The 20,974-nt window shown below is 46.9% G+C and overlaps 1 protein-coding gene and 1 long non-coding RNA gene across 7 annotated transcripts in view; one reads left to right on the top strand and one right to left on the bottom strand.

The window, feature by feature from the left end:
• Dixdc1 (DIX domain containing 1) overlaps positions 1-20,974 on the bottom strand; it is an 85,959-nt gene that overhangs the window by 28,785 nt on the left and 36,200 nt on the right. For 2 of the 5 annotated variants that reach the window (XM_037207501.1, XM_028864906.2), the window contains 7 exons: positions 18,563-18,688; positions 15,577-15,808; positions 14,523-14,630; positions 7,436-7,548; positions 5,208-5,356; positions 1,880-1,969; positions 355-408 (listed from right to left, as the gene is read on the bottom strand). In XM_037207501.1, the coding sequence (XP_037063396.1) occupies positions 355-408; positions 1,880-1,969; positions 5,208-5,356; positions 7,436-7,548; positions 14,523-14,630; positions 15,577-15,808; positions 18,563-18,688 (872 nt within the window). Of the gene's footprint in view, positions 1-354; positions 409-1,879; positions 1,970-5,207; positions 5,357-7,435; positions 7,549-11,178; positions 11,629-14,522; positions 14,631-15,576; positions 15,809-18,562; positions 18,689-20,974 lie in introns of those variants that run through there. The other 3 variants (XM_028864908.2, XM_028864909.2, XM_028864910.2) reach the window with 3 other exon arrangements.
• LOC119088322 lies at positions 10,248-12,847 on the top strand. Of its 2 annotated transcripts, none has more exons than XR_005091956.1 (2): positions 10,248-10,588; positions 12,681-12,847. It is a non-coding gene; the product is annotated as an uncharacterized LOC119088322 (long non-coding RNA). The 2 variants fall into 2 exon arrangements; XR_005091955.1 differs by lacking the exon at positions 10,248-10,588 and adding an exon at positions 11,296-11,383.

Raw genomic sequence — 20,974 nt, 5'->3', positions numbered from 1 at the left:
CAGCCTGGTCTACAGAGCGAGTTCCAGGACAGGCTCCAAAACTACACGCTACACAGAGAAACCCTGTCTCAAAACACCAAAAGAGAAAAAGAAATATAGAAATATTTCAAACTACAGAAAGGTACCCCCAAAATAATACAGAAAACTACTATAGAGCATTAAGATTAAAAAGGTGCCTCCATTGTGAGACTGTTTAGATGTGCCTCTCTCTTTCAAGGAAAGACCTAACCCAGGTAAGATCCAGCTAGCTCCCTGGCACTGCATCACTTTCCCTTCCCAGAATTTTCCCAAAGCTGCCCCGTGATATTCCCACAATTCTTTTCAAAGGGGGAAAATGTACATGTCCTGTCCTACCTTGAGGTCTTGATTCTCCTCCATACTCTGATCCAGACGGCTTCGGATTATAATCTGAATGTAAGACAGAGATAGATGGCCATGCACTTGTACTGTTAAGTTCATAGACATTCATTCATTCAACAAACACTCATTGAGCACCTACTAGAAACCACTTCCATACTGTGGACACATGCCCTCTGATATAAGCATATGCCAAAACGCATGGCATAAAACAATATGGATGAAGTCTAGGGTAAGTGTGGGTATACTGGGAGGAGGAGATGGAGTCAGAGAAGAAGAGACGAAGCTGAAAAGGGAAATGGGAGCTAGACCATGAAGGGCCAATGAGGCCAATGGGGGAATTAATATAATTTTTTTTTTTTTTTTGGTTTTTCGAGACAGGGTTTCTCTGTGTAGCTTTGTGCCTTTCCTGGAGCTCACTTGGTAGCCCAGGCTGGCCTCGAACTCACAGAGATCCACCTGCCTCTGCCTCCTGAGTGCTGGGATTAAAGGCGTGCGCCACCACCGCCCGGCTGGAATTAATATAATTTTTTAAAGTATTTATTTTTATTCTTTCTAATTATGTGCAGCTGTGTGTGTCTGCCTAGGCAGCATGTGCATGTGAGTGCAGTAGCCTGGGAGGCTAGAGGTAAAAAAAAAAATCCTCTAGAATTGCAGGGACCCACCTGACATGGGTGCTGGGAGCTAAACTCAGGTTAAGTACTCTTAACCACTGAGCCCTCTCTCTCCAGCCCCATCGGTGAAAAATTTTATACAAACGGAAGACAAAATAAAATTATCCTTAAATTATTCTTGTAATGTTATTGAAAATGAAGAAGAGGTTAGAAGAAGACTCTAGATTCAGCAAAACCTGCCAGGAGGTTGCTAGGATGCTGGCTAAGTAGTGGTTGTGAAAATGGAGACACTGGCCATGAGGGGAAGATCAGAAGGAATTCGAGGATGCTATCCGGGTTTCCGTTTGGGGCACACATACAGAAGGACAAACTGACTCTGTGGTTACGTAGAGGAAAGAAATACTTCGTTGAGGACCCACTGAAACTGAGGTGCGTCCAGCATCCACTAATGGAGACTATGAGCAAGCGGCTGTGTGTGCACGCACAACTCAACAACTCTGCAGAGAGATCTGAGTTGGAAATCCGTCTGTGAGAAGCACATGGGGAGTGAGTGAAGACCCGGAAGGCAGATGACACTGCCCAGTGACTGTAAGACTGGTCCAAGGTGCTGAGACGCGTGCGCATCGTTCCATAGAGAAAAGAAAGGCTTCGGGGGCCGACCATAAGCTGCAGGGGAGTAGGGCCTTAAGTATTTTTGGTCAATATCGCATCTCTAGCACCTTGGACCAGTGTCTGACTCAAAGAGTCAGCATTTGCTGGACATCTGTTGATTAAATCAATGAAGAAACCAGGAAGGAGTAACCAAATCGTAGACAAACTCCATGAGTCAGGAGGGAGTATTTCAAACAGGTGAGGTCAAGTGTGGAAACAAGCCAGGCCTAGTATGGAGCCACAAAAATGGAGCTCACCAGCTGTTCCTCGGGATTGACTCCTGGTTCACAGAGGGCCAAGGGTCTTTCCTGTTCATCTTCAGGTAAGGATCCATTGAGTAGTAAGGCCTGGATAAACCACAAAGGGAGGAAGAAACTGAACCCCCTGACACCTGATTCAGTCTAGAGCAAGGTTTGGTAGGTTCACCACAAATGGAAATCACCAGATAACTGATTCCTGAAGGAAGCTAGATGATAACCTCTGGTCATTTCCAATGGTCCTGACTGTGCACAGCTCCTTCTAGAGGTCCTTGTTATAGGTCCCTTCCCCCAATTTCAAACAGAGTCTCATGTATCCCAGGCTGGCTTTAAACAGCAGAGGGTGGCTTTGAACTTCTGATCCTCCTGTCTCTACCTCTCACGTGCTGGGATTTCAAACATGTACCACCATGCCTAGTTTACAACGCGATAAGGATCAGACCTAGAAACCCATGCAAACTACAAAGGCACAAACTACTGAGCTACACTCCAAATCCCATGGATCATTTTCATATTTCTGGATACACACGGACCCTCTGCTCTGAGAATTACTAACAAACCTTCCCTTCAGAAGTGTCCAAACACATTTCAAACTAGAGTTGTTCAAACACAGCTCTGCCAGCTGAAAGGGGATCTAAAATCAGTGTGGAATCATCCTGGCTCAGAGATGTGCATTACAATAAACTGTTTGAAATCCATTGAAAAACGCGGCCTTGGGACTGTTTGCTCTTTGTTTGTTTGTTTTAGTAATTCTGCATTTTCACCCCCTAAGGCAACATGAATAGAAGAAAGAAAAATCTTTACAGAGATGGCCTCGTTCATTTCAACTCCAGGCTGTTTTTCATTAGTGCATTAGTGAGGACAAAGGAGGCAGATACACCCTGAAGCTTTGGAAGCTCCGGCTTTGGGGCCCTAGGACGCTGCCTCTCCCCAGAACCCACACCTAACATGGTATTTATAGTTTGTAATCTCATTCCTTTCCTTTTACATTTTACTTATTTTGAAATTTATTTTTATTATTTATTTATTGATTGATTGAGATAGGATCTTACTATGCAGCCCTGGCTGATCTGTAATTCACTATGAAGCCCAGGCGGGCCTCAAACTCAGAAAGATCTGCCTCTGCCTCCATGCAACACCTCACTCTGACAAAATTTATTTTTAATGTCTCGGTATGGGTTTGTGCACATGAGTTCAGTGTCCATGGAGACCAGAAGAGGGTGTTGGATAGCCTAGATATGGAGTTACAGTTCTTGTCTCACTGGTGTGTTGGGACATGGACTCAAGCCTTCCGTAAAAGCAGAACATGCTCTGAAAACATGCTCTGAACAGCTGAGCCGTCTTTCTGGTGTGCATATTTGTGTGTATGTGTGGGTGTGGGTGTGTGAGTCATGGGACACATGGGGAAGTCAGAGGACAACTTTCAGGCATTAGTTCTCCCCTCTCACTATGTGGGTCCCAGGGATCGAACTCAGATCCTCAGACTTGGCAGCCCGTGCCTCTGCCTGCCCAGCCATCTCACCAGCCCAGAATCCTATGCTTAAAGCAGCATCCAGTATACTTTAGGGCCTCCAAATTTAGAGATCTGCCTGCTCGGGTAGGTGTTATGAGATGTATCAGGTGAGTTAAAGATGGAAATTCTGTCCTTATTTGTCACAGTTTTGTTTCAACTCGAAAGACAGAATCAGAGTTTAAATAAAACGTCTTCTAGTAAATATAACACAAATTCATGATGATGATGAATGTTTAGAATCCAGCCAACCGTTCCTCTACTAAACACTAATAATAATGTTTGAGAAAACCAAATGAACTTGGTTTTCCCATGGAGTCAATGGTGAGAGGCAGGCACACAGCCCCAGGGCTGCAGGGAACTACAGAAGCAGGGACCTCAGACATGGGGACCTCATCTCAGAAATAGTAACCCCAGGGGCAGACTCTTCAATGGTCTCTAATTATGGCATAGTAATAAGTCACAAATCCTGGATGTGACTTGGCATACAACTTGTTCATCACTGAAAGAGTTAAGAAGTCCAGTGGATGCTGGGAACCCTTTTGTACTCTTCAGTGAGACAGCCTCCTAATTGTCATCACGTGACAGCAAATTAAAACACCTCTGTCCAAAGGAAATATTAGGATCTTGTTTTTCTGCCTGTCAGCTTTCTTTCCTTTTTATTTTTCTGTTTCATCGGTCATTGAATTTCTCCCAAACTAAGGAATGCAAATCAAACAGAGCCAAACTGATAGCTACCCATGCTTTGTTCACATAACACAAATTGTCCCTGGGATGTGTGTGTGGGGAACCTGGTTAGGTAAAACCCCCCAAATGCATAGAACACTTCCTATTAAAACAACAACAAACCATTAAGATATTCCTTACTGAGTGGCAGAAAGGAATCCAACAGATATTTTTAAAAATTATTTTAATACAGAGCAAGAAGCAGACACCACCAATTGCTTGGGGAATGTTTAGGTGGATGTAAACATTCCTCGAATCGGTGTAGGTTCCTAGGGCACACATTATGCAAATTGTTTTACCAAAGCACCAATCCCCTTTTCTCTTTGGGAACCTTTTGTGTCCCCACCCTGTTGCGGGCTGGCTGGAAGCACGCCCTCCACCGCCTGCCAGAGCCTCACACATAATGTGGGCTTTGTTTATGTGTCCATAAATATTTCACAATTCAAAACTGGTGCGGTTCCCAGCGCCAACAGAATGGAATATTCCTAGGCAATTTCGGGGTCAATCAGCACACTACGCGGACTCCTCCAAACAGAGGATCGAGGGGGTCACGGGGTGGGCTCTATGTCAAGTGGGTCAGTCAGTCTCTGGGGGAGATTCCCCCGGGTGATAACGCAGGTGTGGGAACAACCGAAGGGCTTTGCTGTTCAAGGAAACCTCTGCTAGCAGACCGCTTGCCTGGGCAGCAGCTGCTGATGAGTTAGGACGGAGCCAGGTCCCTCCGCTAGACTCAAATGGAAACCTGAAGGTATTCGTGCCTCTTGAAATCTCTGCTGCTGAGTTCCTGAGAGGCAGGCTTTGCTGTAAGCTGCAGCTGCAGGTCTGTGGAGTCGAGAAGACACCTACCTACAAAACAGGGTCAGTCGGGGCTCCCGAGCTTGCACAAATCCTAACAGCTGGACTGTAAACAAGAGTTCCAAAGTCCACTTCAAACACTCACAAATAAGGAATTTTCGCTCTCTGTGCACTACTCACACACAATAAAATCAGGTGTTTTGGTTTTTTTTTTTTTTCCTTTGCCAATTGATACTACCGACTTGAAAGGAATAATTAGCTGGGGCATCAAGAACACACTGCAGAAGGGTTGGTTACCTGGAGTCCTGAAATCATTTTCTTCGCTTCCTCCATTTCTTTTTCTAAGTGTTCCTGTTGCTCCAGTAGCTGCTCTTCCCATGTGGCTTCCAGGTACGTTCCCGGGCTGCCAGGCCTCCAGTCTCGGGATAATGGAGAGCCTGTCTCGTCTGCGAAATGAAAGGTGGGAGAATAGTCCATGTTGAGGAGAGGCGATTTCCGGCAGACGGGGCTCAGAGTACTTCACAGGTTCAGGTCACCTGCCTTCTGAACCTGTCTGCACAGACCAACAGGACTGTCCACTAGGTGGGGTTGTGAGACACAAAGACCTGGCTGTTCACTGGGGTACCAGGCTCGGGAAAGCACAGGCTCTGTTCGTAGAGTCCGCCCTTTTAAGCCTTACCCTGGGGAGCAGCAGGGCACCTGGCCCTGCACACTTGTTATGGCACACAAAGATCGTACTCCCAGCTCCTTGGAAGTGACATTCCCAGAGTCTGATTTATAAGCAAAGGAACCGTCAGTCACAGATGAAAGTAAAATCCCTTTTGGTGACTCTGGAACTTTGGACAGGAGACTGGGTCAACCAACCCTGTGCTGGCCGGTGTCTGCTAACTTGACACAAACCTAGATGTAGCTGGGAAGAGGAACCACAGATGAGAAAACACCTCTATCAGACTGCCTGCAGGCCAATCTGTAGGGCGTTTTCTAATTAATGATTGGTGTGGGAGGGCCCAGGCCACTGTGGGTGGGGCCATGCCTGGGCAGCTGGTCCTGGGATGTGTAAGGATCAAACTGAGCATGCCAGTAAGCAGGCTACGTGCCTCCACGGTATCTGCTTCAGTTCCTGCCTCCAGGTTCCCACCCTGAGCTCCTGCCTTGGCTTCCCCTCCTAGTGGACTGCAACTTCTAAGGCAAATCAACCCTTTCCTCCCCAGGTCGCTTTTGGTAGTGGTGTTTTGTTTTTACCGCAGCCATAGAAACCCAAACTAAGACAAACCAATTCCTTTCCCCCCTTTGAGCCATAACTGAACCGTTTTCACATAACATCCTGTGAGTCATCCTGAAATAAAATTAGCAAAGTGAACTCACAAAACTTTAATATTACTCCCTGGTTTATTTCCTTGTCTTTAAGACCTCTTTGCTCTGGTGTCCTTGTCTGCTTTATAGTAATTACATGCATCATCATGTCATGTGCACTACGGAATACAGATGGCTGTGGACTCTCTGGGCAAGCTTCTTTACTTCTAAGAAGCGCATAGTAAATCATGGAAGTCGTGGTAAAGATTAAGACAGGTAAAACATGAAGGACCCAGTAATATCTGATAGCGAAAGTGCTCAGTAAATACTCCTCCTCTCTCTCCACAGCCTGAAGAGATTCTGGCTCCACAGGTGACTCTTTTGTGTTTTGGGTTTTGAGACATGTCTCACTGTGTAGCCCAGGCTGGCCTGGAATTCAATAGGTAATCTAGTTGGCCCTGAATTTGTGATCAACCATCTCCTGAGTGCTGAGGTTACAGATGTGCACCACCACTCTCCTGGGAGCTGAGGTTACAGATGTGCACCACCACACCCAGGTTCTGACCGACTCGTACAAATGCTTGACGGGAAGCAGAGGAAAGAAGGATCCGGTTTCAGATTTTTTCTTTTGTGGGGTTCAGTTTCATCGCGACCCTTATGCATGGGTGGACTTCAACCTAACACTTGTACTTTGTCTTTCCCATGTTTCTTTTTTATGATTAAGTAGGGGGAGAAAAAAAAAGATAAACAAGACAGACTCAAAAGTTTAAACAAAGAGAATTCTGTGGTCCTTTCTGTAGCCCTCATACCAAGACCTGTTCTTTGTTGCCTGTTCTCATGGGCATTTTGGTTCAAACTATGTCTTCCTGGTTCCAACCTAAGCCAGTGAAGAACCAAAATTATCTTCACAAAATGGGAATTATAAAAACTATTTACCCGAATAAGGCTTCTGACTGCCTCAATGTCATTTCCTAATTCATAGGCAGTCAGCTAAGGGAGGGCTGCTGTGAGCTTTTTTGACAGCTCGGTACCAGAAAGGGCATTATGTACAGGGATAACTACATTAATTGACTCAAAGGCATTAGAGCCCTCTCGAGCTGACCCTGACCCTGCATGCATAGACGGTGAAGACAAACACAGTCCAGAAGCTTAAAGAAGATAATCAAACCCTCTGAAGTCTTCAGGCTAAAACCCTTCCCTTGAAGCAACCCAAGCAGGTGGGCAGGTGGTACCTGTTCTGTTCTCTATTCCTTCAGAGGGAATAATCACAAAATCGGCCTTTTCCTCTGACTGGGTTATAATGGATTCACTCTTTGCACTGTGGATTGGACTTGGTGAAGTCAGACTGTGATCAAACAAAAGAGAAGAGAAACAATTATGAACAGTTATAGAGAAGTCAACTTTCACAACTCACCCCAGAGATATCTTATTCATACCATGCCTAATGTGATACTTAGCTCACAATTAGAACAAATGAAATAAATGTGGAATAAATAAACGGTAAAAACCTAGTCCTAGGGAGTATTTTCATGTTATTTAAAGACTTTATTTTACATTTTAATTATGTGTATGTGCATACGGCCTTGGTGGTTGGGGGCAGTGTACAGGTGAATGCAGGTACCCACAGAAACCAGAAGAGGATGTTGAGTTCTCTGGACCTGGAGTTACAGGCAGTTGTGAGCTGTTCTAGGTGCTGGGAACTGAACTTGGAGCCTCTGAAGAGCAGGAAGCACTCTTTACCTTTGAGCCATCTCTCCGGCACCCCAGGGAGTCTCTTCTGCAATCAGACTGCCTTTAAGGGGCTGGAGAGACGGCTCATCAGTCAAGGGTACTGGCTGCTCTTCCGGAGGTCCTGAGTTCAATTCCCAGCAACCACATGGTGGCTCACACCCATCCCTAATGAGATCTGGTGCCCCCTTCTGGCCTGCAGGCAGAACACTGTATACATAATAAATAAATACATAAATAAATAAATCTGCAAAAAAAGACTTCCTTTAAGGTAATTGGTTGAAATGAGAGTTACCAAAATAGACTTTATTTATTTATTTATTTATTTATTTATTTATTTATTTTTGAGACAGGGTTTCTCTGTGTAGTTTTGGTGCCTCTCCTGGATCTCACTCTGTAGACCAGGCTAGCCTTGAACTCACAGAGATCCGCCTGCCTCTGCCTCCTGAGTGCTGGCATTAAAGGTGTGTGCCACCACCTGGCTCAGTTATTTTTTAAAAACCTGGGGTTTTTTGTTTGTTTGTTTGTTTGTTTTTGTTTGTTTTGTGGTATCCACCACTACCGATTCCTAGGCCCATGTTCAGAGGGTCATGGCTGTGCGTCATTAGCTTTTGGAGTTGGATCAAAATCACATTTCCAATTATCTGAGTCTTCACAGGCAACCAGGGAGCAGCTCTAAGTTAATCCCCAAAGGGGAGTCAAGGCAGGAGACAGTTTGGGGGTAGAAACTGCTGGTGTGATTGCAGTGCCAGGCTGGGCAGAGGGGCAGAAATTTATCCCCAGGTGAGCCAGAAAACGGTAAGAAGAGTGGGGGCTGGAAAGGTAGCTTACTGGGTTAGAAAGAGCACTTACTGCTTTTACAGAGGACCCAGGTGCAGTCTAGCACCAACTCAGTTGCTGTGGGATGTTCTGTATGGCAAATGTGTTGCTCTGAGTGGTCAATAAATAAAATACTGATTGGCCAGTGGCTAGGCAGGAAGTATAGGCGGGACTAACAGAGAGGAGAAAAGAAAGAACAGGAAGGCAGAAGGAGTCACTGCCAGCCGCAGCCAGGACAAGCAGCATGTGAAGATGCCGGTAAGCCACGAGCCACGTGGCAAGGTATAGATTTGTGGAAATGGATTAATTTAAGCTATAAGAACAGTTAGCAAGAAGCCTGCCACGGCCATACAGTTTGTAAGCACTATAAGTCTCTGTGTGTTTACTTGGTTGGGTCTGAGCAGCTGTGGGACTGGCGGGTGACAGAGATTTGTCCTGACTGTGGGCAAGGCAGGGAAACTCTAGCTACACTCAGTGGCTCACAACCCTCTGCAACTCCAGTTCCATGGGATCTGACACCCTCTTCCGACCTCCACAGGCACCAGGCATGCATGTGGTGTACAGACATTCAATGCAGATGAAACACTCATACACATAAAATAAAAATAAAGTCTTCAAAACAATAAGAAGAGGGATGAGGCAAGAGGAGAAAAGATGCTATTTGCATCTGGGTCAAAGTTCACTTGGTTAGCTCTTCCTGGAGATTTATTATTTTTATTATTATTTGCCATGGCTTCATATTTTCAAATTATCTTGAGGGACACCTTTCAATAACCCCTGTGTTCTCATGTAGTTTTGAGAGGAACTGTTCAGATTTTCAGGGAAGCAGATTTTCAATCTTTCCTTGGACAAGACAAGATGGGAACATGAGGGTAATGCTTCTGTCTGCTCGGGAGAGTCTGGAGAGGCCTGTCTCTTCCCGCAGCACTATGAGAACATCAGCATGAACACAATCTCAGGGCCTGTGGAGGCTGCGGCTCAGCCCCCTCCTAGGAATTCTTTCCAAATCTGTCACCCAGACAACAGTGAAAGTGTCTAGGATTCACTGACCCCCTTAATGTGCCCCTGAAGTCTCCCAGGCTAATCCTTACAACCACAAGCAGGAGTTAACATTTCCTCTTCCCACAAACCAGAGGAAAACGAGAAACAAGTTCAGCGGAAGCAGGCAGGTTTCAAAAACTGCAGACTAGTGTCTCCCCAGTGTCCACAGCTGAAGAACTTTGGTAGGAACAGTCTCAATTAGGACTACATCTCCGTCTTTCTTCTAAGCTGCTTTTCTACATCTGGAGGTGTACAGATCAAGAGAAGTGAGGGGTAGCAAGTTCTACTTAGAAATGCTGAGTGTTTCCTGGAACTCTCTCAGCTATTTTCACTATGCAGGCAACCTGACCTTCAGGCCAACGTGAGTTCACAGCCAGGAAGGCTCTCATGTAAAGGGGCTGTGTCTCTGATAAGGAGAGATTTATGAATGTTCCATCCCCAGCATTTACCTCTTACAAAATTGGGAATCCGGGTACACAAAGCCTTTGTCAGCCACCCCTCTTCCTCAGCTGACAAGGTGCTATGGATAACAAGTCCACTGCCAGCATCTGGCTGGACCACAGGAGGGATGTGCGAGACAGAGCGCAGGGAGGGTGTAATGGGGATCTGCGATGCTGGGAAAAGGCTTTCCTAAAAGCACAGACGCATGCTCAGTTCCACCTCTTCCCTCCAAGTAAGTTGCCTCCCATATAAGGGCAGAAGGAGGCGGACGTCTGGATATCCAACCCCACCGGGGGTGTGGCAGAGCAGGCAAAGGAAAACAACATTTCTTTTTCTTGAAACGAGGCTGCCAGGAGGTAAGACCAGGAAACTAGATGGCTAAAATAAAAAACCCGGAGGGAGGAAAATCCTGGGGCATGTGTCAGAGCATTAAGACCCTCCTAGAAGAGGAAGGCGTTTTAAATTCTCGGCCTCAGGTCAGAGAAAAGTATCTTCATGCTAATTAATTGTAAGACTTGGGCTCCTCCCTAACTAGCTTAAAAGTCATACTTGACAAACAAATAATCCCTACTTATCATAATCCTCTCTGAGGTCAGAGAACTGCTGTTTACAAATAGGTCCTACCCATACATTTTTTTAATCTCATATCTCATCGATATTAATTTATCATACCAGCAAACCCCAACAAAGATACTGCCAAATTAGACACATAATTTGAAAAAAAAAAAAAAAAGGATAATGGAAAAGGAAGAGTCCCATCGCCCCTAGAGTCGGGTCCAAATTCCTAAAATCACTCTATTTTGTAATGCTAATCCCAGACCAGCAGCCTGTTCTCACCGAATAGCACACCCAATCATCTCTTGTCCCCAGCCAACCACGTCCCCCGGTCCTGGCCCTGCTTCCCCCTCATACCCGCACCTCAAGAGCCAAAGTGGCTTCAGCTCACCATTTGACTTGTGTCCCTCCCATGGTCCCCTCCTGGCTCCGGCTTCAGCAAGCCTGCTTCCCTGGGTGAGGTGGGAGGCTGAGAGTCATATCGCTCCTAAATTCTCGCAAGTCCCCCCGCGCGGGGACTCGAAGAACGACTCCAGAGATCAGCCAGCCAGTGGAATGATTCGCCCGGGTCTCCGGAGAAAGTAGGGAGGGCAGAGGTGGGTGTCCTGGCCCCGGGGACCGGGATGCTCCCTGGGGTGAAGCGCGCTGTCCCAGCCGCTCAGACTCCGCCGCAGCCAAGCCTCGGTGGAAGCCTCCTCCCATCGCCAGCGGCCGATCGCTGGCAGCTGCATCTCGGTCCCTGCGGCCGCACAGCTCCGAGCATTCCCCCGGGCAGCGGCATCTCAACCCATCTCCCTCGGGGCCAGAGGCTCCAGGGGCTCCCGCTGAGCGTCGAGTGGAGTCCGGCGTGCTGTGCTCCTGCTCAGCGCCGCCTTCTGATCCCTCCCTTCCCGTCCCCCTCTCCCTCCCCCCCCCCCGCCACCCCTCCCTCCCGCCTCTTCCCAGGCTGTCACACGCGGCCAGGCAGCGCCGGGCTTCGACCCAAGCGCCGCCGCTGGCTCTGGGCAGAGAGGTAGGGGTGCCGGCCGAGGCCGGGGCCAAGGGCGCGGTCCGGAACCGGCAGGGCCGACGGTGACCAGAGCCCAGGAGCGGCGGGGGATGGGCAGCGCGGTGGCAGAACCGCGTGGTTCTGAGGATGGTCCTGGTGCCGGGGAGAGCAGCAGCGAAGATGCTGCTGCACCTCTTTGACCCCTCCCTCCTTGGACACGCGGGTCTGAGACTGATCTAATCCCGAGGAGCTCAACCCCGCTCTCCGCAGATTGGGAGAGGTTGGCAGGATGGAGACTGGCGTACCCCCTACCACTGCCCCTATTCCCCCCAGCAAACCTACAGAATGCCTTCCTGTCCCCTGCTCGCACCTTCCTTCCCCTCTGCCGGTTCTGCTTAGGTACAGCGAGAGTCTGGCCTGTTTCCTGGAGCAACAGGAGGGTAGGGCTTTGCTAGGCCATCCTTGAAAAGCAGCCGGGGAAGCAGCAGGGAAGACACCACAGGATGTCTCTCCTATCATCGCAGCTACACCCCACCCAACGCTGCAGCATCTCCAACATTCCTGGTTCTTCCAGGGGATCCAGGGTCAATAGGTGCCCAAATAGAAGTGGGCAAATAGCAGAACCTGCTAGATGCCCTCTCCTCTCCTGAGGGGTCAGTGAAGAAACAGGCAGAGTGCTGACTCTATCCCAAAGAACACGGCAAAATCGGGGGGAGGGGGGGACGACAGAGAGGGAGATGTAATCTATGACACATCTCCTACTGCTACCATTAGCCCAACACAACCTGATATTGAGAGGGCCCCTCACACTGAGCTCACAGCTGCAGTCTGGGTCTGGCCTGGAGGAAGGAAGCAGCCACCCCGGGGAGACTCAGACTCTCTTCCCTTCTCTTTCTTATTCACAGGCACACTCAGGCTCGGGAGAGTCAAAGGCCAGCAGAGATGCTGGAAGCCAAGAGATCTCATTATACAACAGAACAGCCTTTGATTCTGTGCTGAGCCAAAGATAGTCCCAGCCACCAGCAAAAAAGCAAAGGTCTGGAGTCTCATTAAAAGCACACCTACTGCTTCATGGTCGAGTTTCTTTGAGGGTTGGTCAAAATGTCTCCTAACTGGATAGAGATGGCGTTTACACAAAACTGTTAAGGTACCACATTGAACACTTGGAAATGTTTAATGGTGAATTGTCTGTAATAGACCTATGCCAGAAATAGAAAGTACACCCATTACATTCAAACATTTTAAAGTTGAGCTAGGTTAGCAGTATATTCAGATGATGGGAAGGGGTCCACAGGACCTCCATAAATTAGAAAAGGGTATGTCAAAATAGGTTGGGATTGTATGAGGAAAAGAAACAGGAGGAAGGAAAAAAAGGAAAATACACACAAGGCACAATTAAATTTAAAATAGATCAGAATATGCTGGGTTGGAGTGGGAGGGAAAAGATCATTAGAGGATACACTCAATACAATTTAGCAACAAAATCAAGTTAGTAAGTAGGCTGGGGATGTGTTTATAGGGGCATAATCTCCATGAGCCAGGAGAGTTATCTTTTTCTGCCACTCTACTTGGCACTGGTCAGACTTTTATGAGAGCAGAGTGTCCTGTTCTGGCCCCTGCACTTGGCTCTAAGGGAAGCAGACAGCCTCTTTACTAGAGTCACAAACACCCCGAGCCCACTTAGATGCATACTAATGTGCCCCAATTCACAGTCCTATAAATGAACGTGGAAACACTAATGCGTCAGACAGTCCCGCACAGTTTCCTCTCTTGCCGGGAGCTTTCTCCAGCCTTCTGTGGCTGTGACTAAAGGATCAGACCCAGCCTGCAGGGTCTGGGACCTGGCTATCATAAACACTAGCAGCTGCTGCACAAACACTGGGCTGGACTGGACTCTGAAGGTCCCAGTCACACCCCCACGTGGTCAGAGCTAACTATTGTTACTGGGATGCTGCAGTTTCTGCATGTGGGGAATTCACTAGCGCTGCATCCCACTCTTCTGTCAACGCCAAACCCACGGACCGTGCTGAGCGCTAGTCCCTGAATGCCAAAGATAAACTGAGGAAAGTAAAACGAGGTTAGGTGCTTTTTGTTTTTCAATATTAGGGGTGGAACCCAGGGCCTCTGGTAAGACAAGCACTCTAGCAGTAAACTACACACACCCCCAACTGTGGGGAGTTGAAGAAGCTGTGACTGAATATGTAAAGAGTAGATAAAGACCTGAGTGCATATGCACTACTAATCTGGGCACTGCCATGTTAAGGACCAATGCCTCAGACCCATGGGAAATTGGCAAAGCCTTCCTCAGACTGGTCCGGCTCAGAACTGGTAAAGGCTTCCTCTGGTCTAGTGCAAATGCTGACAGTGTGCAAGTGTGAGTGTTTACAAACGACTGACCAGCGTGTGCGAAAACGAGCAGCTCCTGGATGTTGGATGAGTATAGCCTCAGACCACACTTAGAGACCTACCAAGACTAGCTAACGCCTCCCCTCTGCGAGGTGCCTAAGAAATACACTGAGGTTCGCACATCCCACCTGATCCCAACTTTCTGGTGTCTGTGAGTCATTTCTTGAGTGTCTGTCCTTTCTTGACCCCCTCACTACCCCAGTCAGGTTTCCAGACCCAAGTCTAGCAGGATATGGGACTCAACCCCATAGGCGCCTTAGTGCTTTTGGTCTAAGAATCCCCAAGAGTTCAGCTCTTTACCACGGAATGTAAGAATGCCAAGAACGTGAGGCCACAATTACCTGGAGCAGCTGGACTCGGACGGGGACCGCTGCTGCCCTTCGTACTGCTGCACAAGCGCCCGAACACTCCAGTACGGGTTCTCGATCTCCTCATCCATGCTGCTGTTCCTACAAGGGGGCGTGGGGCACCAGAGAAGAAGACAGTGTTAGCCCTGCGGTTCCGGTCGGCTCTACAAGTAGAGATACCCTGACATGCAGTGTGCACTAGAGGAAAGCAGATGTGTGTGCCTGGCACACACCTGTCATTCCAGTACTCTGGAGGATCAGAAGTTTGAGACCAGCTTGGGCTACTTAGATAGCAAGATCCTGTACGCACGCACGCACGCACGCACGCACGCACACTTAGAAGGTGAACAAGGTAAAATTCCTTCTTCTAAGGCACTTAAAACCTAGCCGGGAAGGCAAACACAAAAACAAGTGATTTTGCCGATCTCTGCGACACCTTGGGGTCATGTTCTCCTTTAGCAACTACACAACCCTCAAAACACTTCCTGCCATGAAATTTCAAGACAGATTGGCCTTGTGGATACATTCCAGGATCCAGCCTCCTCCAGATGGACTACATATCTCCCAGTGAAGAAAACACGCTGTGCCAACCACATATATTTAAATTTTGGGCATGAGAGCAAACTTACACACACATGGATCCTTACATTCTGCTAGCTGCAAAATAAACATCTCGAAAGAAAAGGCTTAGTTAGCCTGGCTTGCAGCTGTGGGTCTATAATCCCAGCTATCTGGAAAGCTGAGACAGCAGGAAGGCAAGGTCATGGCCTGTCTGAACTACAGAGTGAGTTCAAGGCCAGCCTGGGCAACTTCATGAGACCCTGTCTCAAAATCAGACGTAAGAAGCCTGGGGGTAGAGCACAGTAGTAGTAGAGCTCTTGCTTGGCATGCACAAGGCCAAGCTTTTCTCATGAGGATTTCCCTCCCAAACCTCTACTCTTTTCTGTTATCTTTTCTGCAGTGTGGAGCTGTTTGGTTGATATTTCCATCTACTTGCACTGTTATTATCTAAGCAAAGAAATGCCAGTTCCCCTCCCCAGACTTTTACCTCTGTCTATACCGGAAGACATCCCGTCCTGACCGAGACATGTCATGGCACACATCAGCCAGAGCAGCAGCTGCTCCTTGGGCCACAGCAGTAGCACAGTGTGGTTGATGAGTCTGAACAGGGGCTCTGGAGTCACGCCCCTGGCTCACTGTCCTGCTAGAGCCGGGTTTAAAATGAGCTGCCAAGGCAAGGACCAGCCTCATGATGGACTTCAGGTTTCCTTCCACAATATCTAAAGGACGAGACAGATTGAAAGGTGCTAAGAGGGAGGAAGAGGCTGTGGATTGATGCATTTACTGTATATCGATGGTGATATAGTAAGCCAGGCAGGCAGTCTCCATTTTCATAAAGCCCTGTTCAGTAAGGGACACAGAAAGTTTAAAGGCAATTACAGTAAAGTACGATAATAAAATGGTTAGATAAGAGAGGTACAGGAGTCTTCAGCAGTTTGTGGAGAGATAATCTTAGAGTTCTTAAGGATGTATTACTAGAGGAAGTGAGTCCTCAGTTGAGACTAGGGGGTGATGCTTCTTCAGCTAATAGGGGAGAAGAGATAAGAACAATCCAGGAAAAGGTACATGCCAAGGTCTAGAGATCAGTATAATAGGGCAATATTGTCTGTTAGGAGAGCTGTGGGCCACATGTAGCTACTAAGCACTTAAATGTCACTACTCTGAATTGCAATATGCTCTAAGCAAGTACTGTAACTAAGTGTTAATACCTCTCACACACACACGGGAATGCAAAAGATCTCAGACAGTATAAACATAGAGTGTGGGGCTGGAGAGATGGCTCAGTGCTTACGAGCACCGGGTACTCTTCCAGAGGACCCAGGTTCGATTCCTAGCTCCCACATGGCAGCTCACAACCATCTGTAACTCTAGTTCTAGGGGACCTGATGACCTCTTCTGGCCTCTGAGAGCACCAGGCACACACATGGTGCATATATATATATATATATATATATATATATATATATGCAGGCAATATGCCTATACACATAAAAAATAAAAGTAAAATATAAACTCAGTAATGTTTAATATTAACTTCATGATAAAGTGATCACATTATGGACATACTGGGTTACATAAAATATATTATTAAAACCATTTTCAGTCCTTCCGGCTTATAATGTGGCTTTAGGAAACTTTTAAGTACTTATAGGACATGCATTATATGCATGGTCCAGCACTGCGACGGAGAAAGTAAAAGAGTTCAGGATAGCCAGAGCCCTAGAGCTCGGTGGCAGGAGAAGGGAAAGCAGGTGGGGAATCAGAGGTTGGGCCGTAGGGGACCAGGTAGGCTCTAGGAAAGATGCCAGGTTTGTCCATGTGACCTCAGGGTGCACAGCAGGAGCACGATGTGTGCTCTTCGTTCACTCCAGCTGTGGTGTGGAAAGCTGAATGGAGAGGGAGATCGATGCAGTAGGACTCATTAGGAAGCACTGAGCTTCTTCAGGTAAAAGACAATGAATGGCAGTGTTCCCTTAAATAGTCCGTTTTACTGGGCCAGATCCCCAAGCCCACTCCACATGGGGACCAGAACAAAGCTATCACTGCACTCTAAATTCTGCCCTAGAAAAAGAGAGGAAAGAAGACACACACACACACACACACACACACACACACACACACACACACACACACACACACAGAGGAGGGAACCACACTGTGAAAGATCTGGTTAAAGTTAATGCAAGGAAATGGATACAATTTCATTGTTTGGCTTTATAGCCTTTCAAATGCACAAAGCATGCAAAGGACTATTTGAAGTCTTCTACCAAATGCTCTTAATGGTCACTATTTGCTCACCTGAGTAACTTCAAACACACAGAACACCAATAATCCAACATGAAAGGGTTCCTCCTGCCCTCCTTCTCAGCAAAACTGCAGGCAACAGACCCAAAAGCTGATGCTGAAACAACCAGTTCTAGTCAATTCTCGAAAAGCATCAAAAGGAGAAAGAAACCTATGCTTTCGAAGGACCCCTACGTGGCTCCTTCCTTACAGCACGGGCAAAAGGTTCCGCCACTACAGAAGACTACATACAAAAGCCATGGAGCCCCTTTTGTCTGCCTGGAATGTTCTCAGAGCCAAAAAAAGAAAAGCTATAAAATATTTCCCTTTTAAGCCGAGTGTGGTACACATCTCTAATCCCATAATTTAAGATACAGAGGCAGGAGAAACACCTAATTTGAGGAAAGCCTAGGGCACAGCAAATTCCAGGCCAGCCTGGGCTACACAGTGAGACCCTGTCTCAAAAACACATATACTGAGGCTGGGCAGTATTAGAGACGTGTCTCAGTTGACAGCGCTTGCCTGCATTTACAAAGCTCTGGGGTCAGTCCCCAACACCACATAAAGCTGGGTGGTGGTACAGTTTTGTAATCTGAGCACTGAGGAGGTAGAAGCTAGAGGATCAGAAGTTCAAGGTCATCCTTGGCTACATAGCAGATTCAAGATCAGCCTGGGCTACATAAGATCCTGTCTCAGAAAATAAAGGAAAGGAAGAAAAGAAAGAAAAATAGAAGTGATAGAGTTACTTCTAGGAAATTGAATGGAAAAGCGTAAGTTATGATGGTTTGTAATAGTACTTGATCATAAAACTCAAAGATCTCAAAAAAAAACGCAATCCATCTTCATCCTTGAAAATTTAAACGAGACATTCCAAAATTAATATCTCAATTTTGTCATTTATTCTTGTACCATTAATTTTCCCACACACACTCAAGCCTATCTATATTCAATTCAAATTAACAGAGAGCTGCTGCCTCCAGCCAGGTCTCTGGAGCCCTGGAGTTCAGTACCTGATCACTGCCTTCCAAGAGGGGTACCTGTTCTTCATGCACCAAGGATATAAGACCACGAGCCTAATCCTATTCCAGTCTGCTCAGAACAGCTGGCCACGTGGCCAAGGGAACTTCTCAAACCGGTCAGCACTGGCAAAAGCTAAGTGTTCCTTCCCCAAGGAGGAGGTGCTGACTAACCTTTGGCTGAAGTCTGATGCATACGAATCTTTTTGGAAGCTACAAACTGTAGCACTTTTTCCACATTATTCTTCATCTCTTGTTGGTTACTGGGACTCAACTGTACTCCACTCAGTTTTTCTCCTGCTGTTAGGAGAGGGGGGCAAAAAAAAAAAAATAACACGTAACGTTGTAAGTAAGAACATTATCAAGGTTTCCTAGCAGCCAGGCACAAGGGAGGGGTACAAACACTAAAATTCTCTACAAATAAATGAGTAAGTTAAGTCCTGGTGTGTGCACCAGGGGAAGTGGATGTAGGAGAGAAAAATGAGAAACTTTCAGAACACTTCGGTATTTCCAATGTAAACCCACAGTCCTGTAAAGTTATATTGTGTGCATATTTATTAATTCAACAAATATTCGTGAGAAGCCACTGTATGCCAGATGCTGCTCTGGGCACGAGAGAGAGCAGGGGACAAGGTAGAAAATGTGTCTTCTCTCCTAGTTTATATCTACAGTATAACAAGCCAATGTTTAATATAATTTTGGGTAAGGATCAAGACAGAAAAGAATACTGATCATGGCCTTTCTGATAATATAGTCTTGAAAAGTCAGAATAGGACCGGGCGTGGTGGCGCACGCCTTTAATCCCAGCACTCGGGAGGCAGAGCCAGGCGGATCTCTGTGAGTTCGAGGCCAGCCTGGGCTACCAAGTGAGCTCCAGGAAAGGCGCAAAGCTACACAGAGAAACCCTGTCTCGAAAAAACCAAAAAAAAAAAAAAAAAAGAAAAGTCAGAATAAGAAATGTTTATATTTAAGAAGCTGTGGTGGTTTGAAAGAAAATGGCCCCCAAAGGGAGTGGCACTATTAGGAGGTGTGGCCTTGTTGGAGTAGGTGTGGTCTTGTTGGAGGTACTATGTCACTGTGGAGGCAGACTTTGAAGTTCCATATATGCTCAAGCCACACCTAGGTTCTCAGACCACTCACTTCCTGTGAGTCAGGATGTACAACTCTCAGCTCCTTCTCCAGCACCATGTCTGCCTGCATGCTGCCTCGCTCTCTGCCGTGATGATAATGGACTAAAACCTCTGAACTGTGAGTCATCACAATGAAATGTTTTCCTTTTTAAGAGTTGCCATGGTCATAGCGACTCTTCACAGCAATAGAAACCCTAACTAAGACAGAGGGTACATGCCAGGCTGAAGAGCCATACAAACAAACCCCAATATGGGATTAACTCAGCCTATCTGAGGGACAAAAAGATCAACGTGGCGGAGGCAGAGCCAGGCGGATCTCTGTGAGTTCGAGGCCAGCCTGGGCTACCAAGTGAGCTCCAGGAAAGGCGCAAAGCTACACAGAGAAACCCTGTCTCGAAAAACCAAAAAAAAAAAAAAAGATCAACGTGGCTAACTAGGCATGTAGTACATGCCTATGACCTCAGCAGTTGGGAGGCTGAGGCAGGAAGATCAGGAACCAAATCAGGTTAATTGAAATTAGTCATGGCTACATAGCAAGTTCTGGGCCAGCCTAGGCTACATGAGACCCTGTTTCAAATGAAAGAGAAAAGACCAGTGTGGCTAGAGTGGAGTTATTAGTCAAGACCTAGGAAAGGCCACCAAGATAAGCAAAGGCAGTAAATGGGGCTTTGGGGATCCCAGGAACGACCCTGAATTTATTCTAAGGTTAATGAAAAGCCAGTGGGGACTTTCAGACAGGGTAGTGACAGTATCTGGTATGTGCTTTCCATAGTTGACTGTGTGTGTATGTATAGATCATGCGGGAGATGAAACTGAGAGATTAGTCAGAAAGATAGCCAAAATATTCAAGGCAAGAGATAAGGATGGTAAGGGTTAAAGTGGAAGAGAATGGCTGTGACTGAGTATATTTTGAATACAAAGCGGAAGGTACATGTTAAGAACTGGCTGTGATTCAGGAGGGGAGGAAAATCCTTCAGAATGGCTTCTAAGAGTTCTGCTTCACAACTGAGAGAAGGACAAAGATGCAAGGTGAGGACGGGCAGGGAGGGTAAAGGGCTTGGTATGGGAAGGAAATACGAAGCTCTGGTTAGCTGCACGTAAGACATTCCAAGACAACGACGAACAGGACACTGTGTATGCATGTCTCCAACTCAAGGGAAAGCTGAAGGCTAAATATGCAAAATCAGGGAGAGATCACCAGGTTTCCTCTCTTTTGTTATGTGTGTGTAGGAGGTGTGCATTGTGCACACACGGGTGTGCATGGCTGCACACATGGAAGAAGCTGGTCTCTTGGTCTGTCACTATATACTTTATTCGCTTGAAATGGGTTTTTGTTTTGTTTTGTTTTGGTTTTGTTTTTGCTTTCCTGAACTTGGAGCTAAGGTGGCAGTCAGCTAACCCCAGTGATGCCCCTGTCTCCAACCCGCACAGCACTGGAGTTACAGGTGCATTTGTG

This window comes from Peromyscus leucopus, chromosome 7, assembly GCF_004664715.2.
Source record: "Peromyscus leucopus breed LL Stock chromosome 7, UCI_PerLeu_2.1, whole genome shotgun sequence".
Taxonomy (NCBI): domain Eukaryota; kingdom Metazoa; phylum Chordata; class Mammalia; order Rodentia; family Cricetidae; genus Peromyscus; species Peromyscus leucopus.
This window is presented reverse-complemented; position numbering and strand designations above follow the sequence as displayed.